We start from the raw sequence: 12,402 nt of genomic DNA on the forward strand, positions 1-12,402 counted from the left end.
AAAAAGAAATTTGTGCCCTCAGCAGCATATCTTCGAGACAGTCCTCCTGAAGTTGCCTCGACGCCTCCATCTTTCTAGGGCTTCATTCACACATCACTTTATTCCATTTCTCTGTTTTCCTGTTAATTTCCACATTACATTTGAGCTTCCTCCACGCGAGAAATGTAAGTCACTTCTGGAAAACCAGTGGAATATCACACATGTTTAGCATTCATTTCCATCTTATTTAATTCTCAGGGGGCGGGGACAACGTTTCCAGGCCTCTTAATCTTGGAAAATATGTCGGACTCAAGTGATGAAATTTGGGGCGGTGTACCAGCATGTAGTTCTTTTTGGCCGTCTTCTTGGGGGAAATTGCAGGGGGAATGGAAGCATGCATTTGCGGAAAGGGGAGAGGTGTGGGTACGTCGTCCAATGACGTTCATAGCTGTGACACCACACCCTTTGGCCCGAATAACATTTAGCGTGACAGGCCAATATTTAGGTCAAAAAGCCGCCATTCCATAACACAACATGGTTGGAAAAGGGAGACAGAAGTGCTGGAGTTATAATTGGGGGAAACTAACCCAATATTCCCCACCTCTGACTGCACCCTAGGACATCCTGGAGAACGAGAGCATCACCTTGGACTGGATGTTCCGCTATTCGCTCACCAGTGACATCGTCAAGGTAATTTTTAAGAATGTAGCCCACAAGCAGGGCATGAATGCCATCTCTCCTTGTCCAAGCAACTGGCGCCCAGCGCTTGTCAGGTTTCAGCCTAGCTCCAAGAAGGGCTGGCGCTGGGGTCCAGTTGAGGGGCAAGCAGGCAAAATTCAGGAGGGTGGTGGATGCAGGCTACATTCACACCACACCTTAAAACCACGGCCAGACTATTTTGAACGGTCATGGCTCCCCCGCAAGGAATTATGGGAACCGTCATACGCTAAGGATGCCGAGAGCCGTCAGGAGACTCATTCCCCACAGAGCTACAATTCCCAGTGTTTCCCATGAAGAGGGGTTGATGGTGAAGCCACTCTGGGAATTGTAGCTCTGTGAGGGGAAAGGGAAGCTGGCATGCGAAGCCTTCCATTGTCCTTTCCCCTCAACATCTGGTACTCATCCTGCCTCTGAATGTGAGGGAGGTTACTAGCGGCTATCTCTGTACCAGACCAAAGGGCCAGAATGTCACGAAATGAAGGAAACCCGTGAATTCCCAAGCTTTCTATTTTTAAGTTGAACGCAAACCCCCTGCTATGGGGCAAGGGAGGGAGCAGGGGTTGAACCTATTCTCCCCATTCCATTTCCCTGATCTAAACTGCACACACACTCAAACACATACTGCAAACATACGGATGCTCCAAATCTCGTTTTCTGTACTGGGGAAAACCTACAGATCACTATACCTTTTTCTTGGGGAAGGTCACAGCATCTGTGGAGAGCTGGTTTTTCAGTAGGAAAATAGCAAAAGAATACCTGTTGGGACTGGTAAGGCAAAAGGCAGGGAGGCCAACAGTAGGTGGCGCCAGAGCAATGAATGAAAGACAGAGCCAGCTAATTCTAGTATTGTCCCCATCCTCTTCCTCCCTTCTGAGTTTTACAAGGGGTAAGATTGGGAATAAGGAAGAATCTGAGAGGCAGGGTCACCCCTATAGACAGGTAGCAAGTGAGGAGGGGTGTGGGGGGGCTGGCTGAACGCAGAGGTCAGGGGGGGCAGACTGAGCTAAGCCGGCTGGGGATGATGGTAATTGTAAACCAACAACATCTGGGGAGTAGAGATGGAGAATGTTTCAGCTTAGATTCAAAGGAGAACCTACTTAATTCACACTTTTTGGAACAGCACCTGAACCAAAGCACAACTTTCCTATAAAAGTCGCACTTCTCTGAATATTGCAGTCCAGTTCGCTAAGCAAAGTGTAGGAAAATGCATATGTGGGAAGCAGCCTTTTCTGTGTGGCTCTTCCCATATTGTGGAATTGCCTCCCAAGAGAGGTCAGACAGGATCTCTCTGTGTTAGCCTTCCACCAGCAGGCTAAGACCTTAATGTCCAGACAGGCTTTTGGAAACTCAGGAGCAGGTGATGCTGGTCCCTGGGCTGCTGTCAGGGCAAACTGCATTTTAATTGCTGGGTCTAAATGTCTTCTGATGTATTGCAATTATTCTTTTAAATAGTTCGTTTTCATTACCTTGCATTTTATAATTTTTTTTAATGTAAGCCACCTTAAATCCCAGCTTGAGAGAAAGGCAGATTATAAATACTATGCACATATCAGAGAGAATAAAATACAGAAGTGCATCATATCGGGGAAAGTTGCTTTGCAAGAAAAGTGTGTGTATCAGGGGAAATTGCTTTCAAATTGTGTACATTAGGATGAGTTTGCATTGAAAGGCTGAGGAGTTTCCATGAGGACTTTAAGAGACACTTTGCAAAGTGATGCAGAAATGTGGAGAGCTTAAGACGAAAAGATGAGGGAAAGAGGGAAAGGGAAAGTGACGGATTTGCCCGTTCCTAGTTTTCGGATGCAAGGTAGAAGACGTAGCTCAGTCGCAACATAGCTCAGTCGGTAGAGCATGAGACTCTTAATCTCAGGGTTGTGGGTTTGAGCTCCATGTTGGATGAAAGATTCCTTCATTGCAGGGGGTTGGGCTAGATGACCCCCATGGTCCCTTTCATCTCTACTATTCTATTATTTTAAATCCGTGTGACACAAAATGCCTATGCAAGATCTGCACTCCCCATACTTAGCAGAGTTGGACTGCTATCCCAAGTTAGCCTCAGGTCTCTTAGACTTCTCTTTCTCCCTCCACTCCAATGTTTTCCCCCCTTCCTCCAATCAGGGGATGCTTTTCCTCCACAACAGTGTGATCAGCTACCACGGCAACCTCAAGTCCTCCAACTGCGTGGTGGACAGTCGCTTCGTGTTGAAGATCACAGACCATGGGCTGGAGAGCTTCCGTCAGGCGCCCGAGACGGACGATTCCCACACGCTGTTTGCCAGTGAGGGATGCAGCAGAGAGGGGAGGGGAGGGGTCAAGTGTGTGGGGTTAGGGTTTCTGAAATTCTTATTTTTATTAACAAAATGTAGATATCACTTGATTGTAAGTGGGTGGGGTGGGGTGGGGAGGGGAGATCAAAGTGGTTTATAAGAGGGAACATTATCAATGAAAAACAGGTATTTCTAAAGCATCTGGAAAAATGATCAAGTAATAGCTAAACAATTAACTTTTAAAATCATCAGTAAGCTAAGAAGAGATTTAAAATGCACATCGGCATTCTGCATGCCTGGATAGGCCAACCTAAACATTAAAATGATTTCAGACCCTCCAAGTGTCCCTATTTTCCAGGGACAGTCCCAGATTTACAGAAGCTGTCCCGGTTTCTGATTTGATCCTGGAATGTCCCACTTTTCCTTAGGATGTCCCTATTTTCATCAGAGAAATGTTGGAGGGTATGGAGTTATGTGACCCATGAGCCAAGGAGATAAGTAACTGTACAACCTTTAGAAAACATTTGAATGCACCCATATTAAGAGACGTTTTTAAATGTTTTATCATGTTTTTATATACTGTATGTTGGAAGCTGCCCAGAGTGGCTGGGGCAACCCAGCCAGATGGACAGGGTATAAATAATAAAATTGTTTTGCTGTTGTTTTTGAATAGGAAGTCCCTATTTTCATCAGAGAAATGTCGGAGGGTATGAGCTTGTAAGTAGGTACCAAAATCAGTAAGGCAAAGAAGGTACCTGCATGATGTCAATAGGCAGGGAGTTCCGAAGTGCAGGTGGCGCCGCAGTAAAAGATTGATTTCTTACAAGTGTGTTGCCTGTAACAGATCCACATGGTCGAGTGGACACATATGGCGTAAGGTGATCCTGCAATTTGTATGCAGTGTTACTAGGCCCATAGAAACTGGTCCATTAACTTCAGCGGGTCTGCGCTGAAAAGGATTTAGCCCATAGCTTCTGATGCTTGAAAAGCAGTGTGACCCTTCGTAACTGTCCTGACTTAAAGGCCTGTGGCCTTTGGCCTCCCCAGGCCTACCATGGGTCTCCTTCCAGGCCAAGATGATAGCGACTGACTCCCGCTCCCTTGCCCTGCTTGACTCTGCTTCTCCCCCCCCTTTCCCCCCTAGAGAAACTCTGGACGGCCCCCGAGTTCCTGCGCATGGAGTCGAACCCCTTTCTGGGCACCCAGAAAGGCGACGTCTACAGCTTTGGGATCATCCTGCAGGAGATTGCCCTGCGGAACAGCGTCTTCTACGTGGAAGGCATGGACCTGAGCCCCAAAGGTAAGAAATTGGGTGAACGGAAAATGCCAATTTCTCCTCCAGGTCACTGCCAAGGTGCAGGGACCTCCAGGTGTCGTTGGACTCCAATTCCCATCAGCCCTTGCAAGCACGGCCAATGGGGCAACCTCTGCAGGGCCGCAGGTTCCCTACACCTCTGACTTGGAACTCTTGGGATCCAGCCACATTCCTCCACAGCTTCCCCTGCTCAGCTGGTAAAGAAGATGTTTTACACACTTTTCCAATGTATTTACTTCATAAAATGTCGAGGGCTGTTTCTTTCAATCAAGTGGTATATACAGTACATTATAAAGAAAGATGAAGCAACAAAATCACCAGTAAGAAAAATTAGCCATAATTTAAGACTTTCAAAAGTAGTAGTAGTAGTAGTAATCAGTGCCTTTTTTCTTAAAAAAATGTTTAGGGGTACTCTCATTTTGACTCAAGAAAACCACCATTTTATAGTTCAAATTGGGGAAAATAAATACAGTAAATGGGCAAAAGTACAAAGATTCACAAAATGTTTAGGGGTCTGCATACCCCAGCGTCCCCCCAGAAAAAAGCACTGGTAATAATAATAATAATAATAATTTGTACACTGCCCATCTGACTTGGTTGCCCCAGCCGCCGGGGGCATCTTCCCGCATATATAAAAACACAGTAAAACGTTAAACCTTAAAATAACAATACGTGAAAGCCTGCGTCAATTTTTCGGACATCTGGGTAGGCTTGTCTAAACAAAAAGGTTTTCAACAGGCCCTAAAGAGTGCAGTGAAGGGAGCCTGCCTGGTATCAATAGGCAGGGAGTTCCAAAGTGCAGGTGCTGCCGCATTAAAATGTCGCCTTCTTACCCAGGTGCATGTCCCCTCGCAATAATTTCTTTTCGGTCCCCTTCTCCCCTGCCCGTGTGCCGTTTTCAGAAATCATCGAGCGAGTGAAGAGCAGCGAGTGCCCCCCCTTCCGCCCCTCGGTGAACTTGCCATCCAACCTCGAGGAGGTGGTCTTCCTGATGCAGCGGTGCTGGGCCGAAGACCCCCAGGAGCGCCCCGACTTCCACCACATCAAAGGCATGCTGCGGAAATTTGACAAGTACGCACCCTCACTGCATCCAGCCCCACAAGCACCACCTGACAGGTGGCCATCGTTACCTGTTTTCACCCCAATCTGCACAGGCGCCTTTTCAGAAAGGAGCCATGTGATGATTAAATTCATCATTCCACCCTGATGAAAAGTGGGAAGGCACAGCCCAAACGTCAGGGCCTTTACCTGGAAATGTGAAGGAGGCATAGCTGCCAAGTACCCCGTTTTCCCCGGGAAACCCCCGTTTTTACTTACCTTTTCCCGGTGGTCCCCCGTATCACTTTGTCTCCCGTTTTTCTTCGTTATTTTCTCCTGCTGGTGGCCATTTTTTTCCTTTCCGATTTGCCCTTCTATGGGCACCAAAAATGGCCGCCGCCGGCTTCAAAAGTCGCATCTACGCATGTCCGGAAGTGCATAGACGCGACTTCCGGTGTCGGCGGTGGCCATTTTTGGTGCCCATAGAAGGGCGGAGCAACACCGGAAGTTGCGTCGACGCACTTCCTGACATGCGTACAAGCGACTTTCGAAGCCGCCGGCGGCCATTTTGGGTGCCCATAGGAGGGCAAAGCGACACCGGAAGTTACGTCGACGCAACTTCTGGTGTCACACGGCTGCCGGTCCCGGATTCTGCAGTCCGGGACTTGGAAGGTAAGGAAGGAGGGGCTTATGGCAGGAGGATGCAGCATGTGACCTGATTTCCTGCGGCACTCAGCATTCTCTGAGAACAGTGAAGGGTTGTAGCTGATGCTAGTCCTACTCATAGTGGACCCATTCAAATGAAGGCCCTTTAATTTCTGTGGTCTTACTCTGAATGGAATTAGCATTGGACGCTACCCAAAATGTCCCCCTCCTTCCAGCAAGGGCCGGGAACCTCTGGGGCCAAATGCGTCCATCCGAGCCTCTCTCTTTCTATTGCCCTCAGAACTGTCTGTAGGCCACACCCCCTCTTCCCAGACCACTCCCCCTGGCATCCCTGCTCTGCACCCTCCTTGAGTGCTTCTGGCTGGCTGAAAGATGGAGAGAGGTTTGGGGATGTATGTGTGGAAACCTCTGTTTTCCCCGCAAACTGACCCATTGGTCAGAAAACTGGGAGGCAGGAATCGGTTTGCTTCTTACGGTGTAGGATCTTGCCTCCACAAAACAGAGGGACTAGAAACTTTGGTTTGTGTTTTCTTCTAAATGAAATGCAGGGAAGGGCCTCCCGGAATATCCTTGGCAGAGGTGGTGGCAGCCTAGAATCTTGGTTGCTTTAATCTTTGTCTGACTGTGTGGCAGGGGCAACAGCTGCAACCTCTTGGATACGTTATTGTCACGCATGGAGCAGTACGCCAACAACCTGGAGGAGCTGGTGGAGGAGCGCACACAGGCCTATCTGGAGGAGAAGCGCAAGGCAGAGGCTCTGCTCTACCAGATTCTGCCCCAGTGAGTCTGCCCCACCCCACTCCTCTACCAGTATCTAGCCATGGTCCTTCTGTGGAGCATCCATGTTCAGAAGTGGTATACACAAGGGCCCAGCCAATCAGCACTCTCCACAGCCTAGCTCCATTTCCTGCCTGCCCCAAGGGCCCAGCCAATCAGCACTCTGCACAGCTTAGCTGTTTCCTGCCTGCTCCAAGGGTGGCCAATCAGCGCACTGTGCAGCCTGGCTCCATTCTTTGCCTACCACAAGGGCCCAGCCAATCAGCGCTCTGCATGGCCCATCCAATCAGCACTCCACACAGCCCAGCAATTTAAAAAACGATGTGGGAGCAGGTTTCCTTCGTGACTGATAACAAAGGCCAGCAAAACAATCCGGCCTGTGCTCTAAACAAAAATAACTAGTGTTCTGCACAAGTCCCAGCTCTGAGCCCAATCTGCAAAAGAAGGCCTGTATATGCGATAGCTATACCGTCAGCCCCACTTCTCCAGCGAACCCAAAATGAATCAGGTCTGCCTTCACTCCTAATTGCCGTTAATCAATTGTTAAGTGGAAATGCCGTGACGTGCGTTGCCTTCCCTCTCGTGCAGCTCAGTGGCGGAGCAGCTGAAGCGCGGGGAGACGGTGCAAGCAGAGGCATTTGACAGTGTCACCATCTATTTCAGCGACATCGTGGGCTTCACTGCCCTGTCGGCAGAGAGCACCCCCATGCAGGTAAATGGGTTGGACCAAGGCAGTGGTTGCAATTGCGGCGGCGAGGACAGTAGATTGAAGGCGTTTCTCATAGGGACAACCGTTCTTTTCCAGTCCTCGTTTTTCCAGTCTTCAGTTTTATTCTCATTCCCACATCAATCTGCTTTTTTTAATTTTTACATGTATATAGAGAGAATGTGTGTGTGTGTGTGTATGCCTTTTCGTATACAGTGCTTGCAGAATTCAGAAGTGTGAGTGTGACTCTCAAAGGATGGCTGTGTTTCAGTTTGTGTACTGTTTCAGAAAGTGAGAGTTAGGTAGGTTCACCTTGAAGTGTGAACGGAATTAAACTACCCTCCTCCCCCACATCCCTGCAATACCTAGTTACTGGTATCCTGCCAGGGACCCTGGGCTTCAAACTCTGAAACTGTTAGGCTGAGCTATCTGGGGTGGCCTGCTCTTGGGCGTCTGTGCACAGAAGGGGATTCTGGGATGCAACACCAGCCCCTGGGGGTTCCCCAGCAGTGTGGAGTGTCCGGACTGGGTAGGCAAGGGGTGAGAAACCTGAGGTCTGAGGGTGGCATTTGCCCTTGGCCTGATTTCATGTGGGTGGGGGCAGCATGCAGGGTGGGGGCAGTGGGAACGGGGTGGGGTGGGGTGAGAAACAGGTGCATCTGTCCACTGGGTGAGGAGACAGGGAGGGAAGAGGGATGGCAGAAAAGAGGGAATGAGATGGGGAGAGAGAAGAGCGTGGCGGTTTGAGATGGGGGGGTGGGGTTACCTCAGGCACCCCCAAACTCGTCCCACCAGATGTTTTGGGACTACAACTCCCATCATCTCTAGCTAACAGGACCAGTGGTCAGGGATGATGGGAATTGTAGTCCCAAAACATCTGGAGGGCCGAGTTTGGGGATGCCTGGGTTACCTTCTGCTGGATGCGGCACTGAATTTTTTTGGGGGGGGGCAAGTTCCCCATCCCTCAGCTAGGCCTTGTATAAATACGAGGAGCCTGGTCTCCTGCCCTCGCTTGATCAACACAGCAGGACCTCCTGCCTTTCTGCATTTTTTGGCCCCGGCCTCATCTCTCGCTTGGGAATCAATTAGGTAATCAACGGCTACCGAGCCTTGCCCTCACAGGTGCTGTGGCAACTCAGGTAACCAGGACAACAGCAGTTAGCTCACGGAGGTAACAAGGGAAAGGGCTGTGGGTGACCAGAACAGCGAAGCACTGGGAGGCACCAATCACCGGGGAGACGAGCGTATCAGGGAGGTGACTGGGCTGAGCAGGAGGGGAACAAATGTTCAGGTAATCTGGGGTGACTGAAAATTTCCGAAACAGAGAGGAGCCGAAACGGACAGTTGCCCATCCCTGTTGAGCACAGATTCAATCACTGCCATCCCTCAAAAAGAATCCTGGGAACTGTTTCTTAAGAGGCCTTGGGATTATAGCTCTTTGAGGAGTAAACTACAGTTCCCAGGATTCTTAGAGGGAAGATATGGTGTGTCCGTGGCCACAGTGGCCAACCAGACTCCTGTGGGAAGTCCCCAAGCAGGGCATGTAAAATCACACAGTGCTTCATTTGAAGTTGCAGAATCGAGAATCTTTCATCCCACCCCCCCTCTGCCCTTAGCACAACGTAGACCCAGCCATGTCATTAAGTTCAATCCCCTATTTCTTCCCATTCACAGGTTGTCGCTTTGCTCAACGACTTGTACACCTGCTTTGATGCCATCATTGATAACTTTGATGTCTACAAGGTGAGAGGTTCTTGGCCTGGCCAGCTTGAGGTTACGGGGCAGCAGTGGCGTGCAGTGAAATCTTTCATAGGGGAATGGTTAGGGCTAGAGGCACCAGCTTGTGAGGGAGATGGCAGGGTGGGGGGACGGACGTTGTTATGTCATTCATGTAAGCATCATGCCTCCCTAAGCTTCCTGGGCTTTGGTAGGGAGGCATTAGGCTTTTATACTGTAATACTGTACTCTACTTTACTGGGAACATCTAGCCCACATGCCACTACGGGGCAGGGAAAGTGATTGGGCAGCAAATGGGTTTGGCCATAAAGTCAACGGATCAGGTGACTGACCTACAGGAGGGGGCATTTGATCTGTGTTGAGTGCACAGAAATGCTTCTCCCTTCCATGAATCCCTCTCCCTGTTACGTCTGCCCAGGTGGAGACCATCGGCGATGCGTACATGGTTGTGTCGGGCCTCCCAGTGCGCAACGGACGGCTGCATGCCCGTGAGATTTCCCGCATGTCACTGGCACTCCTTGAGACCGTTCGCAACTTCAAGATCCGCCATCGGCCGGACCAGCAGCTCAAACTGCGAATTGGGATCCACAGCGGTGAGAAATGAGTGGGAGTGTGAAAAGAGGCGCTCCTTTAAGCCACCTTGGTCACAGGCATGACCAAGTCATGCTTGCTTGAACGCTGAAATGGCTCAGGCAAAAAATTAAACCATGGTTTGTTGTGGTGTCTGATGTAGTGCTGCGATTTGGTAAACCATGGTTTTGAGAGCAGCCACCAAAAACAACGGGGATCTGAAGCTGTTTTGCAAACCACGGTTTAGGCAGAGTGTTTGGCTTTTTATTCATACTTGGAGGTGTTGCTTCATCCTGGGAGGTTGATCTTGGGAATGAGTTCCTGGGATTCTTTGGGGAAGAGGAAAACAGGAATTGCAGCGGATTAGTTCCATTTGTGTTTGTAACAAAAATGGTATAGCAGCGAATCAAATGCTGGCTCGGTTGTCAGTGGGCTGGTTCAGATGTAGCATGGTTTGATGAACCATGGTTTGCGCAATCTACAGTTTAGATTCCACACCGTGATTTGCCTTCCAGGTATACAGTCAGAAGCATGGTCCACATGGTTTTATCGTCTGCACAAACTGATTTCCAGGGCGGAGAGGGCCTGATCCTGGCAATTCAGGGAAAAGGGGTGGGAGTGGCCGAGGCTGACCCATTAGGGTGAGGGGGCAGTGCCCCACCAAGCTCAGCCTGTCTCCACCTGCCTGCCTTTCTGCCTAACAGCCAGTCCGTGGGGGGGGGGGGTTTAGCCCTGACTGCCAGCTTCCTCCTCCTCAGTCTTAGTGTAGAACTCAGCAGGGAAGAAGATGCCTGTCATTGGCTCTGGTTCCATCTGATATTGGGCTCTTCTGCCCCACCAGTCTCAATGGGCACTGGATGGGAGCTGAAAAGCTCCACACTCCCGTGTCTTCATCCCACCCCATCCCCCATGACCCCTGTGTTTTGCTCCCCAAGGCCCTGTCTGTGCCGGAGTTGTGGGCCTGAAGATGCCTCGCTACTGCCTCTTTGGGGACACAGTCAACACAGCCTCCCGCATGGAGTCCAACGGGGAAGGTGAGCTGCCCTTTTTGGTAGGGTGGGTAGGGGCAGATGACCTTTGATGGCTTCACGGGCCAGATCCTTTTCACGATCTAGCCTCCTCCGCCCCGTAATGCAACTGGGTGTTCTGAATTTGGATTTTGAGATGCGGCCCTGGCTTTCCACATCACCTTATTTCCCTCGCCGATATGCAGTCACAGTGAAACTTTGGAACTGACTCGTACAAACTTGCTAATTTCTGTCTGCACCTTCCAGCTCTGAAGATCCACTTGTCCGGAACCACCAAGTCCATCCTGGAAGAGTTTGGGTGCTTTGATCTGGAGCTCCGTGGGGATGTGGAGATGAAGGTGAGGAACTTGGCAAAGTTCTTCTGTTAACCTTTGCCTTTTCGTCTTTAAAGCTTGAGACAGTCTGGGTGCCCCAATATAGCCTAAATGGGCACCAGCCACCACTGAGTGCATCTATGCGCCAGAATTCTGTTCTTTTCCCTGGGGCGGCAGGTGGGGACATCGTGGTGGGTTTGGTGGCGCTGTGTCTGGTGTCTGAACAGCCCTCCTGTCTCCTCTCTCCAGGGGAAGGGCAAACTCCGGACCTACTGGCTGTTGGGTGAGCGTGTGAGCAGCACGCGGGGCTGAAGAGTTGCGGCCTTCCTCCAGGATTCCCAGGAGATCGCCTAACCCTCCTGCTTTCCCGAAGGCGGGTACGTCTGTCGTCTCTGCCCTGCCACCAAAGACCCTCTGTTTTCAGGGCACCCTCCGGGGGTCAGGGAGATCCCGGACTGAGCCCCCAGGACCCTACTCCCTTGGAGCAGCCCACCCACCTCCACCTCGGGCCTTTTGAGCATGTCAGCTGCTCTGACCCAGCTCTGAGCCCGCAAAGACTGGACAGTGCACCCGTGGCCTGGAGCAGCCATCGCTACGGATGTCTCCTTTTCCCCTGTTTCACATCAGCTCCCCGTTGACCACGTCAACCAGACATAGTTGGGGTCCTTCACGATGCCTGGTAGACTCAACAAACTGCACCAGCCCCTCCCTCTATGTAAGCTGGTTGGACATCTGGCAGTCCCTTGTGAATTTGGCATCTGGAGCGAGGACGCCTGAGCATCTCACAAGACCTCGTGCCTGTATGTGACCCACTGCTGATTTCAAACACAACCCCCCCCCCGAAAAAAGCTCTAGCTTTATAATAAAATGAATGTATGCGTCACTCTCTGCCTTCCCTGAACAACAAGACGCGACCTGCAGAACCGTATTGAAAGTCCTCCCTCTGATGATGATCTCTCTGCCTCCCGCACATGTAAACTGGTTGTGATGACTTCGTCACGGAGGGGGTGGCGGCACTCTGCACATGCACAGAGGCACTTGTCGTTGCTACCTCGCATATCACTGGGAGTGAAAATAGACTGTATTGTTACAGCGGGGTGTTTGTGTGCATGTGTTGAGAGAGGGAGGGAGGGAGGGAGGTATGGTTTCTGGAGCAAGTTATGTTAAACAAGTTATGAAAACAGAGGTGGGGAGAGAAACAAGGGGAGGGTTGTTGTTGCTTTTTGGCTTAACCCTTTCTGCACGCATTTTAAGGCAAAAAAAAAATCATCTTCCAGATGCCCTT

At 50.4% G+C, this 12,402-nt stretch overlaps 1 protein-coding gene across 5 annotated transcripts in view; it reads left to right on the forward strand.

The window, feature by feature from the left end:
• NPR1 (natriuretic peptide receptor 1) overlaps positions 1 to 12,000 on the forward strand; it is a 56,545-nt gene extending 44,545 nt beyond the window's left edge. For all 5 annotated transcript variants that reach the window (XM_035098153.3, XM_088659869.1, XM_088659871.1 and 2 more), the window contains 11 exons: positions 598 to 669; positions 2,818 to 2,977; positions 4,111 to 4,266; positions 5,184 to 5,352; positions 6,619 to 6,765; positions 7,351 to 7,474; positions 9,143 to 9,211; positions 9,624 to 9,798; positions 10,711 to 10,809; positions 11,050 to 11,141; positions 11,367 to 12,000. In XM_035098153.3, the coding sequence (XP_034954044.3) occupies positions 598 to 669; positions 2,818 to 2,977; positions 4,111 to 4,266; positions 5,184 to 5,352; positions 6,619 to 6,765; positions 7,351 to 7,474; positions 9,143 to 9,211; positions 9,624 to 9,798; positions 10,711 to 10,809; positions 11,050 to 11,141; positions 11,367 to 11,429 (1,326 nt within the window). In that variant the 3' untranslated portion in view covers positions 11,430 to 12,000. The remainder of the gene's footprint in view (positions 1 to 597; positions 670 to 2,817; positions 2,978 to 4,110; positions 4,267 to 5,183; positions 5,353 to 6,618; positions 6,766 to 7,350; positions 7,475 to 9,142; positions 9,212 to 9,623; positions 9,799 to 10,710; positions 10,810 to 11,049; positions 11,142 to 11,366) is intronic.
• Positions 12,001 to 12,402: the final 402 nt, after the last annotated feature.

This window comes from Zootoca vivipara, chromosome 16 (genome assembly GCF_965207765.1).
Source record: "Zootoca vivipara chromosome 16, rZooViv2.hap1.1, whole genome shotgun sequence".
NCBI classification, from domain to species: domain Eukaryota; kingdom Metazoa; phylum Chordata; class Lepidosauria; order Squamata; family Lacertidae; genus Zootoca; species Zootoca vivipara.